Source organism: Brienomyrus brachyistius, chromosome 3 (assembly GCF_023856365.1).
Source record: "Brienomyrus brachyistius isolate T26 chromosome 3, BBRACH_0.4, whole genome shotgun sequence".
Lineage (NCBI taxonomy): Eukaryota > Metazoa > Chordata > Actinopteri > Osteoglossiformes > Mormyridae > Brienomyrus > Brienomyrus brachyistius.
The window spans coordinates 6327320-6351989 of record NC_064535.1 but is presented as its reverse complement, the minus strand read 5'-3'; the positions used below and the strand labels follow the sequence as shown (position 1 = coordinate 6351989).

The 24670-nt window shown below is 48.0% G+C and overlaps 1 protein-coding gene across 1 annotated transcript; it reads right to left on the bottom strand.

Annotated features, from left to right (window-relative positions):
* Positions 1-354: 354 nt before the first annotated feature.
* On the bottom strand, positions 355-24420 carry sptlc3 (serine palmitoyltransferase, long chain base subunit 3). The gene is given in 13 exon segments (XM_049008073.1): positions 355-1260; positions 1482-1611; positions 3196-3331; positions 6827-6854; positions 6856-6954; positions 8756-8975; positions 10186-10291; positions 15071-15164; positions 16208-16332; positions 20705-20853; positions 20970-21124; positions 21998-22189; positions 23915-24420. Coding segments are annotated over 13 exon segments (1626 nt in total). The 5' UTR covers positions 24023-24420; the 3' UTR covers positions 355-1176.
* Between the last annotated feature and the right edge of the window lie 250 nt (positions 24421-24670).

Sequence of the window (24670 nt, the reverse complement as noted above, 5' to 3'; positions counted from 1 at the left end):
CTCCGTGTTGTGCGAGACGCTTTCGATTTAATTGCGCGTCGGAGAGGCAATTGCTGCCTGTTCTGTTATTTACGGGGCTGCTGGGGGCTCGCTCGTGTTTCGGTGCTGCGGTGAAACATAAACAGTGGATGTCACAGTTATGGTGGTGGGACTTTAGGCCACCTACTCTGCTGGTTAGTGAGGACCGCTCCACTGTCAGAGGCTTAGCGGCGTCATGATGCTAAATAAGATGACAGGAAGTAAATCAAATCGCACAGGATTCATCGAGGATTGGATGTTTTTAACCAACGAGTAAAACATGCCAAGCAGTTTTTTTTTTTAATCCCGTTGCACGATAAAAAAAAGGAGCAGAAATAAGTTGATAGAATATTTATTTACATAGCAGAAGAATAATGTGATTGTAAGGCATCGTGTGCTGTTTTCCTGAGTGTCTCCAAAACCAGCAGGGAATGGCCCGAGGCGGCATAACCCAAACCTGGGCTGAAATTCAGGACCTGCAGGTAAAAATCTGTAAATTGTTTAGCGTGCACCTCAAGCGAGATCAGACGTAATTCTCTGTAATCCGCCTTGACCAGATCCCTATCTGCCGACTGTCCACATTTAAATGCAGTTTCACCCCTCCCACATGCCCCCTGCACACGCACTTTTTAACCTCAAGTTACAACGAAGTACGTGACAGTGGTCTTCATCACGAGGGGAGGAAACCCTCCAATAAAAACAATTATAATTTAAAAAAAAATCTCTGCTTCAAGGGTTTTGTAATCAGCAATTGGCGGACGGGTCAAGCGTTTGATTTGATCCAGGTCAGCTGTGAGGCACACTGGGCTTTATACAGGTCTTTCATGCAGTGCTTTGATCTTGCTCGCAAACACGAAAAGCTGTCTGCCATTTCCCCCATTCTCTTTGGCCCCCAAAGAGCAGATCTGAATGCAGGAATTAAAGAAGAAACATTTGAAATAGCTGTAATGTGCTGTGTAGAATGTGAATGGCCGTCACGTCTCTTACTGAGACTGACGGCGGTGGGTGTTTTTTTTGTTTCGTGACTTGTTGGGGCATCCGGCCGCGGACGTAAACGCCACAGGAGATAGTGATCCGCCTCTGTCCGTGAGTGTGGGGCTGACTGGCAGTCACATGGGTCTCACAGGGGGGGGGGGACGTGCCCGCACTGGTTTGCCATCAGCTGTCCAGCTCGTCGACGTATCTGCGGCGGGAGAACTTGATGCCTAGGTAGTCGCCCAGCTCGTCCAGAGCGTGCAGCACCTTGGGGGCAGACAGGTATGGTCACTGTGCTGGTAAGGGGGGCCGTGCTCATGCTAACACAGGCAACCAGGCCAGGGAGCAAGAAATGATAATCATGAGACTTCATCCTGCTGCCCATGACATGTGACTATTCTGCTGAGCCTGGGCTTGTACTGGTGATCCTCTGATCACAGGCTCAGCCCACTGAGCCACATAAAGGTGCAGAATAACGGCGGTCTCACCTTGTCCAGCATTTCCCGTGTGTGGGAGGAGGAGACACAGAATCGTGCACGTGCCTCTGCGATGGGCGTAGCTGGGAAGCCAACCACCACCACGCCGATCTTGCGCTCCAGCATAGCGCGGGAGAAGGCCCTGCAGGTACAGCATCTGCCTCAGCTCAGGATACCCTCCCTTGTTACATCATCACCCACCCCCCACTCCCCCCCCCCCACACAAAGGTTCCCCTGTGCTGGTGACTCCCAAACAGTTTACGTCGTGCAACAAAACACAACGGCCGGTTCTGGTGGATCGATAAGTTTAACTATTTATATGTCTTTCAAATGCGTGGACAACATGCAAATATGAAAGGCTGTAAAAAACTGAAAATATATCCTTAATGGTGGGGTTTAAAAAAAAGCCACCATTACCTACTGCTCATGGACCAGGCTGGGGACCCCTACCCTATGATACTTGCCATCCCCACCTGGTGCTTCTGCCATTTTTTTTCCCTGATGGACTGTTCCAACTGGCTACAGGGGGATTCTGATACGGGACACTAAGAGGAATAACTGCCCCCCTCCCATATTAAACAGTCCCACTCTTACATCAATCTCTTTAACTGTTTTTAACGCCACAATCGGACAATATGCAAGACCTTCACATCCAAGCATGCCACCTAGTTGGGCCTTGCACTTGCGCACCCCCCTCAGTCAAGCCCAGCTCCATGGTTGCCCCCCCCACCACCACAAAATGAAGGCTGCAGAGTGCTTGTGATTACAAAAACAGGATAGGGGAGAAAATGGAATGTCTGGTGTTGGTATAGGACATGTGTGGGGGCATCCAGGACTATCACTGCTTTTCATGGGGGGGCTGCAGTGAAGTGGGTCCCTGTTTTAGGGGGGAGCCCAGAAAACAGGCAGTCATCCATGGCGACAGAGCTGAACACAGCAGAAAAAAACACAGGAAATCAGAGAACCTCTTACAGAGAAATTTCTACATCGTCCTGCTTCTGTTTCCCTGTTTAAACCGTATATCGAATGCAGTAAATCAACGATAAAGATACATAATTATCCTTTGCAGATATGGAAGGGGTACCTTCTGACTTTGGGGGGGGGGGGGGGATGCAGGCAACGTGTGTATCTGGCTCTGAGCCGATCGGGCCTCCGTGAACGTCGCTCTCCTGCTCTCCAGAGTGTTCCTTTACGCATGTCTCAGCACTTTCCACACATTCTGTGGTATTTTTAGTTTGGCCAGGGGCGTATGGTGGTGGGGGTGGGGGGGGGGGGGGGGGGGACAGCAGGCACGCGCCGGCCGAGCGGACCGGATGTTAGCTGGCGCATCCCAGAGCGCGACGGGACCGGGCCAGCTGTGCTCTCCGCTCTCACCGGGGGACGATTCTAGGGATTTTAAAGGTAGGGGCACGATTCATACAGAGGGGGGCTTATCGTTAGCCAATGGTTCGTTTTGAATCATTGAGTGACAGGGGAGAGGATACTTCCGGGACCAATCAGATTTCAGCGGGGGTCAGTGTCCCCATCGGCCCCGACCCTTTATATACCTATGACCCTCACCTGGTTATTAATGAAAGGCTGGTGCTGCCGCAATACCAGTCGGTAGGTGGGGACTCAGGTCTCGACAGTCCCCCCCCCCCCCCCCCCCCCCCCCCGACAAAGCGATACTGCCATTAGCTACGATCACCAGATGTCCGAAGGCCGTCCAGCGAACCAGGGCTCTTACCCGACTTTCCCCGGCATGTAGACCAGCAGCGGCACCACAGGGGAGTCGCGAGAGCCATAGATGATGAATCCCATCTCCTGCAGCCGGCGTCGGAAGTACCTGGTGTTCTCTCCCAGCTGACGGAGCCTCTCGATACCTGGGGGGGGGGGGGGGGGGGGGGAGGCAGGGGTGTGAGTGGGAAAGTGGGGGGAGTGCAGAAAGCACGTGCTCCACGTAGCCACGTAGCTAAGTAACGAAATTCGGCAGCTACCCATCAGGCACATAGGTAGTTAGCGAAATCACCACTTTGAACTTGACTCGAAATCCGACACCTACACCACTGTAACCGCGAACTGTGACTCGGCGTGGATACGGTGAGCAGCCAGCAAATGGACGAGCAGATCATCTGTGTCCAGGTAAGTGGAAAGAGAACAATAAGAGCCTAGTTTTTGCTGCCGCCGCCCCCCCCCAGCCTGAGCCAGACTTGCAGCTCCGATTTCAGCATCAGTCGCCTTGCAAAGTGGCTCCTACTTTTCCTTGCAAATCCATACTGTGAGTGCAAATGCATCAGGCCCTTCCGTAATATAAGGGATGCAAAAACCCTTTCGGGCTCATCAAAAAGGCGTGTTTTTCTTTTTTTTTTTTTTATTTACCCCCCCGCAAAGAGGGTGCAGAGATGGATGGAGCATATGAGAGATGCTCTGCAAGTAGCTGTGACGCATGAGAGATTAAAACACGTTTTTTTCCCTTCCTGCAGGCCCTAAATCTTCTGTCAAGTCACGAGAAGCTTCAAACGGCATCTGTCCATTAACGCAAACCAGAGCGGGATTTCGGCGTTCAAAGCTCGCGGATGGCATGACAGGGGCCCCTCTGAAGTACAGGGGGGCCGTGGTGCACACATGGGACTCCCACAGCACCCAGTCAGGGCGGCAGCCCCCAAACCCCCCCCTGCTATGCGGTCTATCAACGAGAAAGCCTTTGATTTGGGCACATGTGACTGTCTTTTCATTTATTTTTATTTTTGAACATCTCTTAATTAACTGGACATCGTTTTTTGTGGAGTGGGAAATGGGATTTTTTTTTTTTTAGTGGGGGCGGGGGGGCTGTCTGGTTTATTTAAAATTCTCCTGCATCTGAGCTCTGCTGGACATCCAGCATTAAAGTGCCACCCCCCGGATGCCCCGATTCTTTGCATGTGTTTATTGCACCGGACATTTCACCTGACGGCAGGGATGGTGGCGGATCTGGGGAGCTGATGTGCTCCAGCGTTCTTAGGCTATTGGTTTTTTTTTTAACGCATTTAAAAGCTTGATGCTTTACAGGAAGGACCGTGACCAGAGCAGAGGTTAAGATTGCCGCTTTCAATCTGAAAAAATGAGGGACGACCCCCCACCCCTCTGGGTCTCTGACAATAACGTTTGCATTAAGAAACGGTTCGATTCGGGACACAGCATTTTATTTTCGTGGCAAAGTCTAGGAATCTGTAATGTAAGCCAGTTCACATATAGGCCCTTTAGATAAATATCTGTGAAGGGGGAGGGGGCTGGTTTACAGCCAGTGTTTGGTGTCACATGCAGAGGAAGTGCTCCACCTGACTTCTCAGAATGACACCCAGCAGGTCCACTTATGGTTCCATGGCCGGGTGGGGGGGGGGGGGTCCCATAACCGGAGACATGGGGCCAGGACTTGGCAGTGCTCCAGTGTTCCAGGGAAAGCTGGGGAAGTCCACCTGTCTCCAGCCCCCCCTACTGCAGGCAGGCAGGTGCAGGGGTGAGAGCTGCCCTTGGGGTTCAGGGCTTTAATGGGTAACAAACTGGGGGGGGGGGGAATTACCTCACCTCCCACGTCTCAGACTGTTTCCCAGGAGAAGTAAAGGCACAGCTAATGGGTTTGTAAGGTGGCCTCATTATCATGTACGGGTCCGTTACCAAACTCGGCTTCATGCTTTTCCCGACCGGAGCCCCAGAGCTTTGTCTGGATCTCAGAGGGATCCGGCAGACGCCGGCTAACGGAAAGTGGGGTGGGGCTGGATCGCGGTGCGAGATGATGCCAGGATGGCGGGCGGCCAGCACCGCCCCCCAGCACCGGCGGCCCTTGGATACCGGGCAGTTTTTCCCTCTGATTACCTGGGAACACGCTGACAGCTATTTCAACACGCAAAGGCCCTAAACGCAGCACCAAAGAAAGACACACCTATCACATTATGGAGGGAGACAACAGCCCTGGGCGCTCAGTCAGTTTCTGTAAAGTCAAAACAAAGCAGGAAAGTTATTTAAAAAAACTACCGATCAACAACTACAGAAAAAGGTGGAGTTTAAATCACATGACGTCGAGTGTGTTTGGATTTATTTTACATCTGCATTGTTCCACTGCCAGGCTGTTAAATTATTTTTCATGGGGTAAGGGATGGGGGAGGGCTGCAGACACCAGTCAGTTCCTGGATTTTCCTGCTGTTTCAGACACGCTCCACCTCCTGCTAGCTGAACAACAAACTCCACCGCCTGGCCCCTCTCCGCTTACCAAAGTCACTCTGCCTGAATCTCTGACCATCACCTCTGACCCTGCCTGTGTACACAGGATGGGGGGGGGATGGGGGGGAGGGGTTGGGTTTATAAAATGGGATTATGGACCTGCCCACCACAGTGGGGGTTATGGGACATTGGAGAGAACTGGACTCCACTAAGACCTTCCAAAAACTCCCCAACAGTTTCTCCAAGAGGGACCACTAATTCTCAGGTCACGCCTATCTCCCTGACCAGGGGCAATTTTAGGAATTCTTTTAAGGTGGAGGGCAAAACAGGAGCCATAATTTATATATGGGGTTCAGCCTTATTATTAGCCAATGATATGTTTTGAATCAGTGAGTGACAGGGGAGGGGGCACTCCGGGGCCAATCAGCTTTCAGCTGGCGCCAGTGTCCTTGTGATCCCGCCCCTGTATACAGCCCAGCTTGTGACAGAGTTTTCATATCTATTGGGTTTTAATACCCAGCAGTTTGCGGTTGCCCCAAAGTGTATTAACCGGCTTTACGTTAATCCCACTCGTTGTGGGCCAGCTGCATTTTTCAGCATCGATTTTGTACATCATGCAAGCGCTTATCGCTGTTGCCTCCAAAATCCTTAAACATCTGGACTGAAAATAAACAAACAGTAATCTTGGTAATCTTCTCAGATATGCAGAGCATGGTCAGAATAATACGTCCCCTGTGCTGAGATTTATGTTGCGTGACCCCCTGGTTCCCACATACCAAATTGAATAAAATGCTACATGATTCATGTATGATGTGACTGAAAGTAATTTCCACTAGTGTTCAGACTGGAGTTTTTCCGCTGATGTAGAATGCGGTTAAGCCACAATGGCTTTCTGACACCCTGGGTGGAGGACACAGTCCCGGTGCGCGGTGTTAAGAACACGCTAAGCCGTGAGTTACTGTGCTGGGGGGGGGGGGGTCACATGGGTCATAGGCCTCCTCTGCAGCATGCAAAACCGATTGACCGCATAGCTGCAGGTCGTACTTGCCGCCAGTCATGCATGGAGCTGCTTCGCAGACGATCAGCTGCTAATTGTCAGCATGCTTTTGAAGGATTTATGTAGGACGAGGCATGTTATGGTTGGGGGGGGGGAAGGTGGGGCTCAGCTGTGGCTTGCTCACCCACTGTGGTGCCGTCCTGTCCCATAATGCCACTTCATCGCCCTGATGATCTGCCTGGCCACGGGCGGGGACATGGCGGAGGCATAGACCGCGCTGTGGGAGTATGTCCGTAGGTAGTCCACTAGCTCCTGTGAAGAGCGACATGGAAAGATGAAGAAAAAACAAAAGAAGACAATGAAATCTGCAGCCTCCACCTGCCTTTGCCTCCAGATCGGCTTCTTTACCGGTGTGCAAAGCGCAATAGTCCATAACCGCCACTAGAGGGGAGTATTTAGCCCAGCAAACACACAATCGAAAACATCTTCCACACCATTCACCAGCTACAGACTTAACGCCGTCATTTACAGTAAGCTTCAAATGGGCTGTAATTTTCACCGAAGCACAGAGCTTTAACTGAAGTGAATTACAGTTAAATCTGAATTTGTTGTTTCATTTGAAGGTGTTGGGCTGGTTGAGTTGGACTGTGACGTATGCGATTTGTCCGCAGTCGGGCCTACAGTAATCCAGTGTCTCACAACCATGTGGTAGAGGGGGGGGGGCACCATCAAGGCCACGTCAGACACATGTTCACAAGCCTGTTCTCACACTCTGTCTGCGAACCGCAGCTATTGGTCTGGCCAGCTGGGAGCCCTGAATCTGCTCAAGATGTACAGCTCTGGGGTTTTGAAGTAGGGGGGGTATGTGCATGGGGAAGGGTGAAGTCCCAAGTGGCCAGGCATCTGCACCTACTTAGGGCCCACAGTTGGTTTCCTATGGGGGGGGCATGAGTTTGCTTTTTCCATGCTCTTTTTTTTCTCTCTATCTCTGCGATTTCAGAGATAAGAGGGCTACCGAAACACGCCCCCCCCCCCCATGCCAAGATGAAGGCATCATGCCAACAGGTCCTGCTACTCCCACCCTATTGTTGTGTCCTGCTATAGCATGGTCAGCTCACCCCCCCTCCAAAATGGAAAAGTACAATCAACCCCTCATCATGGAATGGGATTTTCATATGTACTATGAAATGAAGAGCGGGGGAGGGGGTGGTGGTGGAAGAGAATAGGGGGGAGGGGGGGGTACAGTGCATTAGCCTAAATAAAATGCACACATGGGAGTTTAAAGTCCCCCCCCCATTATTTTCCAAAGGGTTGAGGTTGAATGATTTGATTATGTTTTACTGACCTCGTTACATCTTAGTTATTGAATTAATGTACTTATTTTGGTGAGCATAAAAAAGAAATCACCACAATTCACTGGTTTCTGAAAACATCTGCTGATGTCTTTGAAGACCTACGTAAATCTGTTCAAAAAAACGGAAAGAGGGGTTCTGGGAATTCATCTAAGCAACAAATAACTAAACTCAAAGCCCTTCTCCTCCACCCCTTTGCCCCTCTCTCAGTTTACCATCCACAGCTGTCAGTTAGGGCAACATGTTTATGTCCTATTCATTGCCACTGGTGTTGCACGGCATTGTGGGATATCTATAGGGGTTTGTTGGGGATTGGAGAAAGGATGGGCTTTGTAGTTCTGGGAATGAGGGTGATTGGTAGGCAGAGTAATAGACCTCAACAGCAGCTTCACTTGCATTGTGGGTCATCAGTCTCGTCCAATTTCCCCAATCCGGACCTCAGTGACTCACAGTTGGTCTATGTTTTTGTCCCTGTAGCAAATCTGTGGGTCCCTGAGGATCAGACAGGGAAACACTGGACTCTTCGTCAACACCTGACCATCACTCCTAAATATGAAGAGCGAAGACCAGTTTGGTGGGAAGAAATATTGATAGGATTTTGGTCAAATAGTAAGGGAAAGACCATAGAGACTCTCATAGAGTCTGTCATAGAGACTCTCATAGAGCTGTCATAGAGTCTGTCATAGAGACTCTCATAGAGTCTGTCATAGAGACTCTCATAGACCTGTCATAGAGTCTGTCATAGCAGGCTGGAGGCCTACCTTCTTTCCTGCGATGTAGCCGCCCGCAGCTCCAAAGCTCTTGGTGAAGGTGCCCATCATGATATCTACGTCAGATGGGTCCACGCCGAAGAGCTCGGTGACCCCGCGGCCCGTAGGACCCACAGCTCCGATGCTGTGGGCCTCATCCAGGTACAGGTAGGCCTTGTACTTCTTCTTCAGGGCCACGATGTCTGCCAGACGTACGATGGAGCCCTCCATGCTGAGGGAGGTGGGATGGATGTGTGGGGGGTGGATATTTGTGGCGGGGGGGGGGGGGGGGGGGGGGGGATGGGATGAAAATACGCACACTTCCATCAGACCTCAGAGCTGAGGTTTCATCTACATCTACATCAGCTTTTATTTCCCTGATCTTCAAAGGCCCAACACACGCTCCCATCCTCCCTGGGCCTTTGTTACTGTAGGCCGCCGAGAAGCAGGAGCAGGAAGCCCGTGCTGATTGCCGCTTAGGTTTCCAGAGACAGACCTGCTAGACCTGATCCTGTAGCAGGCAGAATGACACAAGTAAGACTCTCTCTGTCAGTAATTTGGACTTCAAAGGAGACAAACCAATCTCTCATCCTCAAAGCCTTCCCCCGTTATCAAGCCCTTTTGATGTACCGGCAATAGTTGCATGGAACACAATTTTCGACATCAAGCCCCCAGACAGACCTCCCCAAGCGACCCTGCCAGCTTGTGGTGATCTCCTTGATCCAGATAACACAGGCCTGGATTTGCAAAGGGCACAGCTTCTAAACGACGCTTTAAAGGAACAGAATTTGCGGGTAACTGAAATGCAGAGAGAGAACTCGTCACTCTGTGAAACTAATAAGGAAGTACTGTGTGCAGCTTTTGCTTAAAAACCCAACTCCATTATAGTCTGCCGCAGAGGAGCTGAGTAGGAGTGAGATGAGTTCATGTGTACAATTCTGGGCCATTTTAGCCCGTTTCTCTGGGGAAACGCGTGGAAGTAAAATGCCACAAGGTGGAGCACCTGCTCTCTCCAGAGAATGTTTTGGAAACAATACTAGGGAATGCAATCTTAGATGCGCATATATCCAGAGAATATCCATATAGACAAGACAGCAGAGAGACTTCTGCTTTATATAAGTGACCAATCAAAATACAAGACCTTTGGCATTTTTAGTTTTTTGATTGCAGTCACAGATTTTTTCCCCTTTTGGGAACAGAAAAAATGGTCCCCACAATATAATATTTACATGATCTACACACACACACACACACACACACACACACCACATAATATATATTATGTATGTAGGTATGCATGCATATGTATGTTTGTATATGTGTGTGTGTGTGTGTGTGTGTATTTGCATATAAAACAGCATAAACTCCTAGCGTGGGCCGAGGAGTAGGGCTGGGAGACCATGTTGGCATTAGTCACGGGGGAGGGGGGATCTTAGCTGTACCTGTAGACTCCTTCCACTACGATGAGGATCTTCTTCCAGGGCCGGTGGGTGCGTGACTGTCCATTGGTAATAGCCTCCTTCAGCATCTTCTCCAGACTCTGCATGTCTGACACAAGGACGCACACATGCAGGGAGAGGAGGTCAGCTCAAGTGCCTTTAAAGGCAGGAGGACTTCCAAGCAGAAGATCCAAGCAGAAGATCCCAGCAGAAGATCCCAGCGCGGTTTCCCAAGCGTTTGCTGCAGCCCTATGCGGTCGAGGTTGACGCTGAAATAACAGGGGTAAACAGCACCAGTGGTGACGGCACTTTCGCTCCCCCACCCTCGTCAGAACCAGGATCGGTAAACAGCAACCGTACGCTCACATGGAGTTTGGCACCCAGCGGAATCCGGTGATACATCTATAGATCTGAGCGATCAAGATTTGCAAGCGTGTTCCAACACGAAAAAAGGGTAGGAGGGAGAAAAAAAAACTCTCTCAAAATATGCTGCAAACTAAAGGGATCCAAACAACCTTAAGCCATGAATCTGCATGCTCATTCAAACCCTTCATATAACATCAATTGTTGCTACCAGGAACAAGGGACTAGAAATTTTATTGCTGTTACACAATACGTCTGCAGGTGGTGCTGTTGAACAACTATTTTCTGTTCCAACACCATGCTGGAAGAAATGACGTATTAGCTAGTTCCAAAGCAACCGACACTCACAGTTATAAACTTAGTAGCTTGGTTTAAGTACTTTGCAGAAGTGAGCGAACCTGATCCAAAATTAGTCCTGTACCAGCTCGACCAGGAAGAAATTCGACAGCAGAAATTTTGAATGGTTATTTGCACAAATTATGACCTACTGTCAAATTTGGGGGGGGTGGGACAACGACATGGAGACGCACATTTTCATTTTCAGCAGAACTTCAGTGACACTATCATGTGATTGTGCCAGGCACCTGGTTTCATAAGGGCCTGAGAGATAAGGAAGCCTGTCTTCCTTGTATGCCGTTCTCCATAACGGCTCGCGTGGGACGCTGTGTGGAGTCTGGACCGTAATGCTGAACAAACGAACAGGGACCGAGACAAGGGAAGGGGAACTGCAATGCACATTCACGTGCCCTCGACTCGTCATTCCCCACAGGGTTTTTTTAAAGGCATCTGCTAAATGAGTGAACCCAAGGGAGCCTGCAGAAGGATAGCTAAATACATACATACAAAAAAAGCACGAAAACTTTCAGAATCTGCCTTAAATCGTCGAGCTACGTTATCCCAGGATTAACAACAAATACGGAATACACAACAAACCGTGCAGATGATAATATTTGTCCACTTCGGCTCCTGCTCTGCATTCATCTTGCAAAAAAATTTTTTTAAAAAAGGCCAACACTGGGAGAAAGCTGGGACCGAGAACATTTTAAGCCGGAGCTTAGTGCTTATCTGAGGTGAGAAGATACCGCGGGGCTCGAGGAGCCGGACCAGAGCCTGAAATGTCTCATCTCCAGTCCCAGAGGGGAAATGCTGGAGCATGGAGCAGCGTGAATGGCCAGGACAGCATTTGGTGGAGTAAGTGCATATGTTTGCACAATAACAACCTTCTCAGGCAGGACAGATCTGCATTAAAACTGACAGGGAGTCTGGGAATAAGAGGTGATTCCTTTTCATTTACAGGTGACAACAGACAGGATCTACTGCAGTATGGAGCCAGTTAAGGATGTAAAAGGCTTTCTGGCGCAGATGTGTTCAGAATGTTGGGCTAGGTGGGGAGGGGGCGCAGTGAAAGATGTCAAGCAGAAGAATCATTTCTTAAACCAGTTCCCCCTCCAACCCCCAACTGCTGGTGAAGAACCTGAAACTGAAACTACACAAACAAGAGGAACCAGCTTACGAACAAACTGCAACTAGGGAAGATAGCAGCACCCAGTATCTGAGCTATTTCAGCAAGGCTCCTGAGGTGGGGCACTTTCTAGTGCTGTGCCGTTGCGTCTTATTGACAGGGACATTGTTGGATGGATTTGTTCATGCCCTGCTCAGGGTGAGGGTGTCGCCCCAGCGTAGAGAAGAAAGCTGTCAGTGAATTTGGGGCGGGTTGGGCCACTGGATCCTCGAGCACGGTGCTTCAGGTGGCATCAGTATAAGACGAGTACTGCAAACCAAGCCAGTCCCTCGAATGATCGACTGTTCACTGTCACTACACTCTGTGTGGCCTAGTTCATGTCCTGCAGGGTTTGCAGGACTAGCTGAAAGCCTCCTCGACTGCACTTGTTTGTCAAATTAGTGGGGAGCGGCCTTAATTTGTCTTCCTTTTGCAGCACTATATCGGGGGCCATGAAATGCTGCTGCCCCCCCCCCCGGCACCATCTCTCCTCTCTGTCTTTGGTGACGTGTTTATCATCTCGGGCACTGCAGCTGCTCTAAGATTGTGACACGGGCAAACTTTAATCAGATGGGCCTCAATTGCGCTGTAATTAAACCCAAATCATATCATATCCATCATTAAATCAGGCAGCGGGCTCAGTCTGGACGGCTTCCCTCTTATCTGGATGTTGTGTTCGAGTGATGGACTGACAGTGTTAAACTTAAGCCCTGGCAGGCGGGTCAGCTGGCACGTTGAGGGTTATTTTGTTTTAGACTATCGGCGATTTTACGCTGTGCAGGCAAACCTGGACCGGCACACCCCTGCCCCGATACACTAACAAATCCCCTTTATGGTGCGACTTCCCACTTGGTAACACTTTTAACAGTGTCTAGCCTCAGCCGAAGAGGAAATCTAAAAAATAACCAGCAAAAAATAACCAGCCCACAAAGATGTTAAAATGTACTGAGGAGATATTTTTGGAATATCACCCATATTTGAGGGTGATGTGTCAGTTCGACTTGCACCTCTGTCATCTCAAACCTCTGGGTTTGGACCCCACTTCTGTGGAGTTTGTATGTTGTTCCTGTGTTGTGCACGGTGTACCCTGCCCCTGCGTTCCTTTCTGCCTGAGGCATGCTCCGGACACCCCGCATGACATGGAGGCGCTATGCCTATGCCAAGCAGGTCAGAGCAGGCCTCCATGGGCATAGATGTTTACTCATTCTGGGGCATCCCTAGGTGTTCCAAATCTGGCGAGAAGACACAACCCTTTCAGCAAGTCCTGGGTCTTCCCTGGGGTGCCTGCCCAGTGGGGCGCGCCCAGAACAGTGTGCTCAGGAGGCATCCAAGCATCACCTTCATAAAATGCCCGAACCTCCTCAGCTGACTCCTCTTGAGGGTCCTTCAGGTCTCAGAGCTCCTCATCCTGTCCTGAAGAGTGAGTCCAGCACTGTTGTCCAATATGCACTATAAACTCTAACTGCATTCATCCGGGATCCAAATAACATGCGATAACCCTGCAGCGCCTCCCACAGTATATGCTGGGAAATGCAGTCATATGCCTTCTCCAGTGCCCGTTTTAAATATGCACTGCCACCCTGCTCTTTTCTAGACATTAGCCGTAGGGGCTTGTATGTCTGAACGCAAATGTCCAAGTCGTGCAGGACATGAAACGGACTTTCCCCTGTTTGCTCCCTAGTACGATATCCGGGTAATTTCTGACTGACCCCCATCTGTGAATGCAGCAGGAAATTGTCTGTTTAGAACTTCTCCACCCCCAGGTGAAAACAGCCAGAGCCACGTCCTGCTTCCCCCTCCTGAGGCAACAAACGATTAGTCAAAACATCTTTGGGGTACCCAAAAGTCGTTCTACGTGACCTTTTCACACTCCCATAATCCTGCTCTGCAGCTGCCTTAGCTGTAGCTATTCTGGCCTACTAGCCTCAAGTCAGGTAACTACAATGTCAATCATTGACTTTTAGGGTTTTGGTACAATGTCCACTTATGAACATCTCTCTTCAAACACGGTCTTTGTTAAGGAATTTCCATGGCTTACACAGAAGCCCAATAGCAGTTCGTCTCTCGGGTTTAGATGTGGGAGGCCGTTCTCTCCAATCACACACCTCAAAGTCTGTCCATCATTTTTCATGTGAAAATTGAATTCCAGTAGGACAACAGAGGCTCACAGACTTTCTCTAAGATGGATGGGTATGCCAAACTTGCATAGCCCTCAGCCTTCACTATCCCCACACGTCACCTGGAATTCCAGAGTAGAGCACATCCCTACACTAAACGTTGGGGAAAGTCCGACCATATCTAGCTGACACCTTACTAACACTAGTTCAGGCCCCATCCCAGCCAGAGATGTAATGTTCCATGTTTCCAAAGCTAGTCAGCAAACACCCACTGCCAAGGTCTAATCCAGCTGGGTCCTTGCTGCCCATGCCTGTCCTCCAAATGGCACGACACCTGCCCTTCACCTTTCACCTTGCTGGTGGGGAGACTGCAAAGTGGTCCATGTAGCTTGGGCTGGCAGAAGGCATTAGCGAACTGGGATATTTAGGACCCCAGATAAGGCTAGTCTGGTCCAGCATGCAGCCATTCCGACAGGAGCCCAATCAGGTCAGATGGATGACCTGGCCATCAAGCTCTCGCTAGCAAACACCATCCCCAGACCCTCATAGCTCCGTGGGTCATTACCGGCATGTGAAACGCTGTAATGTGCTACGGTCAATATTGTTGCAGGGGCAGCCGGATGAGTATTTGGACGATGGATGTATATTTGTTCAGATATTACCTCCCAGAAAGAAAACAAAGCTGACACATAAACCAGGGGTGTGTTCAGGGGCGGGGTCACATGGGTACTAGTCCCAGCTGAGTGCTGATTGGCTCCTGGGGTGCTGCCTCCCCGTCACTCACCGATTCAAAACTTATCATTGGATAACGATCAGGTTGGCCCTTTTGTATTAATTATGCCCACCACCTTAAAACAAATGCTAGAATGGCCCAATATACACACACCCTGTGCAGCGGCCTACTCACTGTTGTGCTTGAAAACACGGATTGTGGCTCCCGACAGCCTGGACCCCAGTATGAGGGAAGTGTGGTTCAGCTCGTCACTCAGGATCAGACAGCCCTAGAACGACAGAGGCGTGGAACAGCAGTGTCAGAGACTCCATGCGGTCACGACCAGAGGGGTCGCTCCGCGCCTACCTGCAGCTGCCGTTCGTGTTTACAGCTCACTGTGAGGGTCAGAACTCAGAACTCTGGGGGCTCGGACCATATCCCCACCAGCAAGGGGCTGTACTGGAGCCTCTGGTTCCTACTGGTGTCACAGTGCATTTTATGTGACAGGCTGCACCCATACTCAATGGACGAGTCCAGCCTAGGGGGAGTTCAACATGCAGACCCCTGATGTGCAGCGTGCCCTTTGTCGGGAGATGAGACACCAGTCTGCAGCGAGGTGACCCTTCATTAGCTGCACCCCCTATAGCTTAGGATTTATCCTCAGGCCACTGGCTGCCCCCCCACCCCCCCATATGCTCAGTCTAGTCCCATTACCTCCCATAACAGATGCTGTAAGTGTGATAGGTAAAGTCAACAGTGCACAGTTCGGGAACAGAGCAGGGGGTAAACATCGGTCACCAGCAGTCCTGCTCCCCATTCTTCGAACAAAATGAATATTTTAATGTAAAGTACATACGCTTAATTACTACTGATGCCACGATGCTCCGTAAGAATTCTACGTTTTTGGAAAAATAGAGCAAAACGCATGCGATCCATCTTCAGCGATCGATGTCAGAAAAAGAATGACAGGAGACAAGACCATCAGCTTATCCGGTAGTGCCTCGTAAATCGGAGGATGACCTCAAGTGAGCTTCAAAACGAAGAGGAAACATGAAGTGCACTGCTAGGATAATTCATAACAGGCTCCCAGAAGCAGGACTGAAGACCCGAAAAGCAAGGAAGACGTCCTTCATTAATGAGAAGCAGAAGAGTCAAGTAGGAGTTTGCAAAAAAAAAGTATATTTTACACAGACAGACAAATACCCATAAACTGAGAGATGAGTGGAGTTTGCTGTGGACTCTTAATTTTTTTCCACAGCTGTAAGTATCAAAGCACAGGTGTAAGGAGAAAAACCTAGAAATTACTTAAAAAAAAAAAAAAAAAAATCTCACCTTGCTCACTAATGCTGGGATGTTCATGGAGTTGGTGGCAAAACCCATTCCGAAGATCACTGCGGACTCGGTCCCGAGGAACATGGCCACGAGCTTCTCTAGTTCCTGGTGGATGTCCAGGTTACCTGCAGTGGTGGGAAGCAGAGCCGATCACATGTACTAGCTAAAAAAAACTACTGGATTAGTACAGGGTGGAAATCCCTGTGTGATGAATCCAGGGACGGGTCCTGTTGAGCCTTTGGGCAAAGAGGCTGAATTACTACCCAAAGGAGCCTCATGTATTGTTACTGTTCAATTAAAACCACATATCTCCAAAAATCCATTATTTCAGGAGTGTTCTCAGAAACTACTTTACAAAATAAACCTAAAACAACACAAGACATTCTTGGTACCACATACTGAAACCTTTACACAGCCGCCAATGAACGGTGTAATGTTTTAAATTAATACACATGCTTACAGCTTATTCTGTAATTACGTGGATCGTTCTCGGCGACGCAGATATGATATACAAAGTAATCTCGCTTTATATTCGCACTTAATCATGATAGTTGGCTAGTTATCCAGCTATCAACATTAAGTTAGCGACTTCACTTGTCCACTTACTTTACGGCTACGTACTGAACGTGATTTTAAACGCTAGGACCAGACTTGGTGGTTCGAGCGTCTCAGAAACAGCCGCCCTCGTGGGATTTTCACGCACTACGGGGTTGTGTACCGTTTACTTCATACGTGTAATGAGTGAGAGAGACACAGTCAGTGGCATTTCTGCGGCCAAAAACACGTTGTTAATGAAACAGGTCAGAGGAGAATGGCCAGACTCACAAAGGTTGGCACAACTCAGCAACCCTTAAGGCGGTTCTGAAGACTGAAGGGAGCTCTACCTGGTTCTACACAGAAGCACTTAATAAAGTAGCGATAGAGTTCATGATTGCAGATGAGTTATAAGCAGTGCCAGTTAAACCTGATGCAATGGTGCCCCCCACCCCCTTCAAGATACGCCACTGGTGTCCCCCCAATGTAGTGCAAACCATCGGAGACAAGCTGCACCCCCTCTGAAGGAAGCACTCTGGGGGGCCGTCCATGTCACCCAAAGGGTTAACCCACACTGAATATAAGCTTTAAAGATGAAAGTTCAGTACTTAGTTTTTTGGTTTTTTTTTTGGGGGGGGGGGGGGGGTTAGGAAGAAGAGCGGCCGTCATTGGCCAATGTTGCGGTGGGGGTGGGGCTTCAAGGCATTCTCACGCATGTTCCACAGCTTCACGCTTCAACTGCACTTTTGGCTGCAATCTATGGGGTTTAAAAACACGACGCGCGACATTCCTCCTCCCAGTTAAAGTTAAGAATTGCCCAGTACCGATTATTACTTTCCAGCCAGTGCACCAGTACGGTACGCGCATGCCCCAGACGATAATGGAACACTGCGTTCACAAACCGTCACCATGACGCGATTCAACATCAGCAGCAGTGAGTATCACTGCAGTCACCACAGCTTCATTTTACTTAAATGCTGCACTGAATTATTTATTTCCCTAATTGAAGTCGTTCAGCAATCGTTCTTTCTCTCTCCCACTGCGCAAACAGATATCCCCCGTATTAGCCCACTAAGTGTAGCTCCATTCACGTGAATAAGCAACATTTTCATCTTTACAGTTGGGATTACTTTTGACAGGTACCCCACCCCTAGAACTCCCCCCAGGGGGAGACGTGGCTAATTGACTAGTATGAATCAACATTTCGTTATTTCCTGAACCAGAGACAGTTTAATCTGATCCGTTTTTTTTTTTTTTTTACTTTCTGTCTAAAACCAAAAGTGATGGTAAGTAAACACACAGATCAGTGCAGGTCTACTTGCTCCAGCTAATATGAAACCAAATGAAAAGACATAATATTCGTAAAGTTTGGAGTAACCTTGGTCACATTGAAATTTTCAGCACAGAATAAGGACACTAGGAATAAGGTGCTCGTCCGAAATCAGTCGATTCACCAAAAGCAAACCAAAACCACTGCAACTGACCCCAGTTCTCCAGATGACAGTGCAATACGAGTTTGCAACTGACCCCAGTTCTCCAGATGACAGTGCAATACGAGTTTGCAGAAACCCATAAAAAGGAGAAACTCATAAAAAGTAGAGGAAGAAGAGAAAACGTCCTTTAAACCGCTATAACTGAAAACTGGAAGCAAGTGTAACACAGTGTTAAAGAAGGAAACAAACTCAGCGACAGCTAAATCCAAGGAAGATATTCACTTCCTTAAAGGATGCACCCAACACAGCTACTGCGCTAGATGTCAAAGTAAAAATGGAGATTCAAGGTGGCTGTAGGGAAGCGGAACGATTATATGCGGGACTGGGAAGGCGACGGGTAAGCGCCAGGTAGCACAAAAGCCCCAGCAAGTGTACACAAAACGCATGTCTCTTACTGCCAGCTACGAGCTTAAAACAGCCCCGAACGCCAGCTAAAGATTGACTTCTCTCTCCATTTTAGTTTGCTGAATAACTCCCTATAATTAAAAACTCATGAGGAACGATCGGTCCAAACTCAAATCACAAAAGGCAAATCAAATCTGATGAACAGTACGCTGGCTTATTCTCAGTCAAGACGATTATTTAGGTGTAAGCTGGTGGCCGAGAAGACCATTAAAGGACATGATTCTTCATATGTTTACCGGTCAGTTAAACATTAATGTTCTTCTTTATCTTGTTCAGTTGGATAATCATTACATAGTAGGGGGAGGGGGGGTATTGCTACATAATGACTTCATCTCTGTGAATGACTGACACAACAGGCTCTCCACACAGAGACACACCCAGGACAAGCTGAGCCAAATCTGTTAAAGGTCACTACCCTTATTCCGGCCTTGCCTGACTGAACTCTCAGAGGCGGACTACAATAACGAGGCGGTGAAAGCACACACGCTAGCGTGCAAGGCGAGGCGCACGTGGAACCGCGGGGAGTTCCTGAATTCACCCTTTAAATTCCTGCTCCGGCTCCATAAATAATTGTGGCTTAATAAGGTCCCAGGAGAGGTGGATCTGTGGCATGTCATTCCTCTCCTCCTGCTGAACTGCAGGAAAAAAGCCACATAGTAAATGGGAAGTAAAGCTGTCTAGAATAAATTAATAGAAAAACAGTGAAACGAATAAATGAAACAGGTAGCTCTGTCCTTTCATATTTGTGTGACTAACGACAGTGCAATCGTATCCGATCTGTCCGGAACTTCACCTGCGCCTCTCATGCAATTTCATGCATGCTCTGTGCCTACCACAAGGCAAGAAATCTGGTTTGTGCATCTGATATCAGCTCGAGGCTAAAGAGGAACCTCATCCCCGGGGCTCGTCCCAACTCCGAACGTTCTAACGAGCCGAGCATGACCGTCGGAAACAATATTTCGCATTAACGAATTCCGTTTGAGTTTTGGATAAGCACGCGCTGAGCATTGCCTGACGGGGTTGCCCTCTTTAAATCTTCCTTTCGTCTTCCGTCTTTCCGCGTGTCTAATTCCCGAACGGGCCGTGCGTTGTCCTCACGACGTTCCAGAGCGTCGATTAGAACGACGCTGGGTGCAACTGCTACAAAGATTCGGGAACAAATGCAGAGTCGAGGCCTGCCTGCTTCTGCAAGCGACACATATCCGAGCCGGTCTGAATTAATATGCCATCTTCTGGGAAGAAAATAAGCGCCACTCAGCCCCCACCCAAGTGGGTTCCAGAAACCCTCCCCCTACATGATTCTCTGATTTGTAGGCATGAAATTGTGATGTATGTTTTTAAGCAGGCAGAGACAGAGTCTTATATCAAAAGGCTCTGGGCCATTAATAGCTGGTTTCCAGCCCTTGCTTAACTTTCCCATCAGCATAGTCTCTGAAGAGAGATGACGCTCTGTACTCAACACCGGCTCCATGCAAACCATCTGTAAGGTTGTCTCGTGATATTGTCTGCAAGGGATTACTGGCTAGGATACTACTGGATACTCAGGGGTGATTAGTGTGGTGAAAGGTGTATGAAAGGTAAAAGGCTGGTGGTCTACTTCCCAGAACAGCAAATTCTCACATTCTTCTGCATTTTCTTTTTTTTTTTGCAATCTCTCATCGTCAGACTGCTCTTTACCTGTGCAGCCCACTCTTCGGGAATCCAGCTGAGGAGTTTAAGCTACATAACGTACAGGTGTTTGCAGTGCGCGAAGACATTACTGACCATATTTTCCCATCTTATTACAAATGGTAGGAAATACGATAAAAAAGTGAGGATGTACTATTTCTTTCTGAAAAAAATCCAGATATTATAAAGCATTTGCACCGAGGCATGGAACTTGGCATGGTACGATTTCTGGAACAGGCATGTTAGATCGAAAGGGTCAGATTTAGCTTAGCGAAGGCCTGGGGTGGCGGAGCCAATGACACTCTGCTAACTTAAGATGCCAATTTGAGCTTTCAAATACTCCTATAGTACTTTGGATGGGAAAAAGACACACCGATCAGGACAGCTGGGCACTCACCCATTTCCTGGCGGGTACTGCAGACCCCAAGCCCATAATCCATTGTGGTCTCTGCCACCGTTTTCAGGAAGTCGGCGTTGTTCTCTGCAAAGCCCAAGTAGTTGTACGAACCCATGTTGATGACACCATGTATCGTTTTGCCGGTAAGCCTGCAAAGTATGCAAATTTAGCGAGTTACATCGCAGCATTTCCAAATTCCAAATGCCCCACGGGGAAATACAGTCTGCTCTATAAACGATGTGTGGATTTGGACCTAAAATGGTACCTGAAGGTCCAGTTATAGTCATCCGTGACCCGCTCCATCAGATCGAATTCTGGGCCCGGCAGGCTGCATATGGGACGGTTCCAGTTGTCCCGAACCCTCATGTACAGGTTCCGTGTGTAGAAGTTTTCAAAGTCTTGATAAAGAGGAACAAAGTCCTGTACACAGATCAATAATAAATGCCTTTTAATTATCATAAAAATCTGTTAACATACTACTTAATAGGCCCAATAACGCATGGTATGCTGTAGCACGTACACACAATCAGACAGAGTCAATTTGCCAAAAATATTTTTGTGATACACCGAGCGGTTCCTTCCACAAATACTTGGTTTCAAAAAGGCCACTGAAAACAAGGCACCATTGCTCCCAATTTACATTAAGCACATTTTGTAACTATTTTATGGGTCTACGTCTGGATTGTTTGCAGGACGATTGCACTCTGATAAACGCGCCAGTCTGACCTCAGGTACAAGATATCGAAGAAAAACTAAGAACCTAAACAGTTTGACAGCCTGGGTAATGGAGTACAGCGAAAGGGTGCTGTGTTTTGCATTGTTCCACAAGGGCAAGTTCCAAAAGAGATTTTTTTCCCCCAATTCTATTTAAAGTAGATCTAATTTCCCTTTAATCTGTATCTTTTTTGCATTACAATTAGTTGCTAGTCTATTCTGTTTCCAGCATAAGCCCCCCACCTTGAATGTAACCCGAAGAGACAGTTTCAAAGAAGTGTTTGCAGTGAAGGATCAGGAGAAACGAGTCAGTCAGCCCAGCACAACAATCTGAAATCCACTGGGTATTAATTATGTCTGCACCCTGTTTACCCTGGATTTTCAGGGTTTTTTTTTTCCTCAAACGGCTTTCATCTCAAGCACTAAGGAAGATCGAACCAGTGTCTCTGAGAAACAACCATTTGAATACCTGAAGTGATTGCTCCCCCCCCCCCCACAACATAACTGACAAAGATGGTTTTACTTCGCGAAATCCGCCAGGGAGATGGGCTGCCCAGTGGGCCGACTTATCCAGCTGACCTTCTGCTCTTCCCTTTCTTGGGCAAGGTGACATTTTTCGAGGCCGACTGCTCTCATGAAGTCCCGAAGATAGCCGAAGAGGGTCACGATTCCGAAACCCAGGTATGTGAAGACAGCGACGTACATTGGGGGCTGTTCAAAGCCCTCCGTGACCCTCGATCTGTGGTGGACTCCATTTGATACTCCATTCTCCTAAAGTAAATAAACACATTAATAAGTAAACTACTATTTCATTTAACCAGGAGCACTGATCATGACACGTAGAGTGGTACTAGCACACGTTCTTGCCAGCTCCTCTGCAGTTTACATTTATTTCTCAAAAACCTTTGTCCAAACTGATGTACAAGTGAAGATCTGACAGTGTCTGTCGGGCAATTAACAAAGTTATGGCTGCCTGCGCTTAAGGGCCCAAAGGTGACCACAGTGCATGTCAATGAACTGGTGACCTAGTAATCAGAGCCACAGACCCACAGAAAGACAGGCGGCAGGATGTGGGAATGGTACCGTCCTAGATTCATGTGCAAAGGGGCTCAAAAATCATATTTAAGGATAGTCAATTGGCATGTCGTTTCAGTTCACAGCTGGTTAAGTTTCACTTGCACAGCATTCATCGCTGAAACACCCTCTCCGTGATGAGGGGTTCATTCCTGAACCAGGATACTCCGCTTCCCGAGGAACTGATAGGTGACAGTTAACAGGTGATTTCAGCAGCACAGGATGTTTATCCCATATTACTAACAAGCCACGGTACAGCTGTTTCTGTGTAATAATGGGGGTGGAATCCTAAGTGTAAGAATGAGACTCAAATTCCTGTAGAACAGGTATCGACTGGCAGAACATGTCACACCATATTCATACGCGTGATCTACTGCAAATCTGTTTGTTTTTATCTATGATTTCTATTCGTCCATTGCTGCTGTCAAAAAAAACCTGCAACATCTGCACGGCTCTTTATGCCTACTAAATGTGCAAAATTCTGTTTGTCACTAAAATATCATTAAGTGCTGATAAACGGTTTGCTCGGAAAATAAAATAAAAAATAAAACTTCGGACTAAATTCCTCGGATAGCTTAAATTTTAATGGCGAATTTAATTCGATTTCTGTGCCGCCACGCAATCCTACTCTGTCAGAGTCACTGCACAGATTTACCACATATATTATTATCATTTACATTATTAAAAGCCCTCCGCTACCATGACACTGGCTGCTCACGTGTGATTCACCAAAAACGAATTTCCTCTTCCCGGTTTAATAAGCCGGAGATGAGTAACTCCAATGTATTTGGCCACTTTGCGTCACACTTCACGTCAACCTGCAATTCTTTACAGTATATACGTAGAATAAAACTGCATAGTTTAGTATATAGACAAGAGCAGACCAAACTGATAATTTCGCTTTTGGACTGGCAGTAACGTTGATAAATGGGAACAAGGATGTGTGTGTGTGTGTTTTCTTTTTGCTGAGGCGCGCCTTTTGTTGGGTTAACAGGTAGCATTTTCCTCATAGCTGCCATACAATCTGAACATTTGGCTAGCACTTTGATGATAAGATCCCCGGCAGAGGCGCAGCGACTTCCAGCGTATCGCTCAGAGGTAGCCGGCGCCCTGGGTTACTTTCGGCTTAGCAAGATGCCTAAATGCAGAGCCCTGCCTACAGTCAGATTAACCCTCCCGACTAAATAATCGCGCGTACTAAGTTAATTATACCGCACATTTAATTATTTTCGCTGCGGATAATGTGTCTCCAGCTCGCGTCTTTACATTTTAATCGCACATTAACTCCGTAATAGTCACCCTGTCGTGCAGTTGCACAAACGTAATATCCTCGTGCATGTAAAATGATAGGCAATTAGTTCCTTATCACCAGATCTTCCTAACAGATTTGTTTTTACTCCCAAATACATTGAATGAGATTACCTGACAGCTCCTGTGGAATCCATTTTTCGAAATGGTACTTTTCGAGTGGTCCTGGCTTGCTTGAAATGTTAGGCTCCCGTTACGAGCAAGATCAGCCATTCTTGCCATGCCTCTTCAAGGTGTGTACTGAGCTAAATACAGGAAGTTTTTGTTCTCCACGCTGTACCCTATGTATGAAACCGGTTGGTTAGGGTAATAATGGTGGAGGCAACTTCCTTATCTGAAGTTTCCAATTGTCCCAAGAAGTCGGACAGAGCCGGCGATCGGTTTATTAATTGCATAGAAACCGACTTATATCGATTCGAATCGGTCAGCCTGTTACGTTTATTTATAGTGGCTTGTTTGTTGATCTCCAGAAGCATAACCTTTGCTCCATGCACTTTAATGGCGAAGTCGACAACAGTCTGGCTATCCCATTTAAGTAAGACGTTATTTCCATCAATTATTAACTCTTTAAAAAGTACAGCTTATCCCTGCTTAACAGTTAACGATTTAATTCGGGTGCCTTTCGTGATTTGATCGCGCAGAAGCCTACGGGGGCAGCAGGAGTGTGCACCTAGGAATACACGTCTGATCCATCCATGTGCACCTGCATCTGCAGAAAGTTTCACCTCTGAGCACGAGTGAGGTTAAACCAGCCGCCACTGATTCAGGAACAGTGTCAAGAACAAGCACATATGGTCAGATTTGTGTATTACTGGACAAGGTGAATACTAAAATGACACTCGTGTCACTGGTGCGTAATAGAGGCTGGGA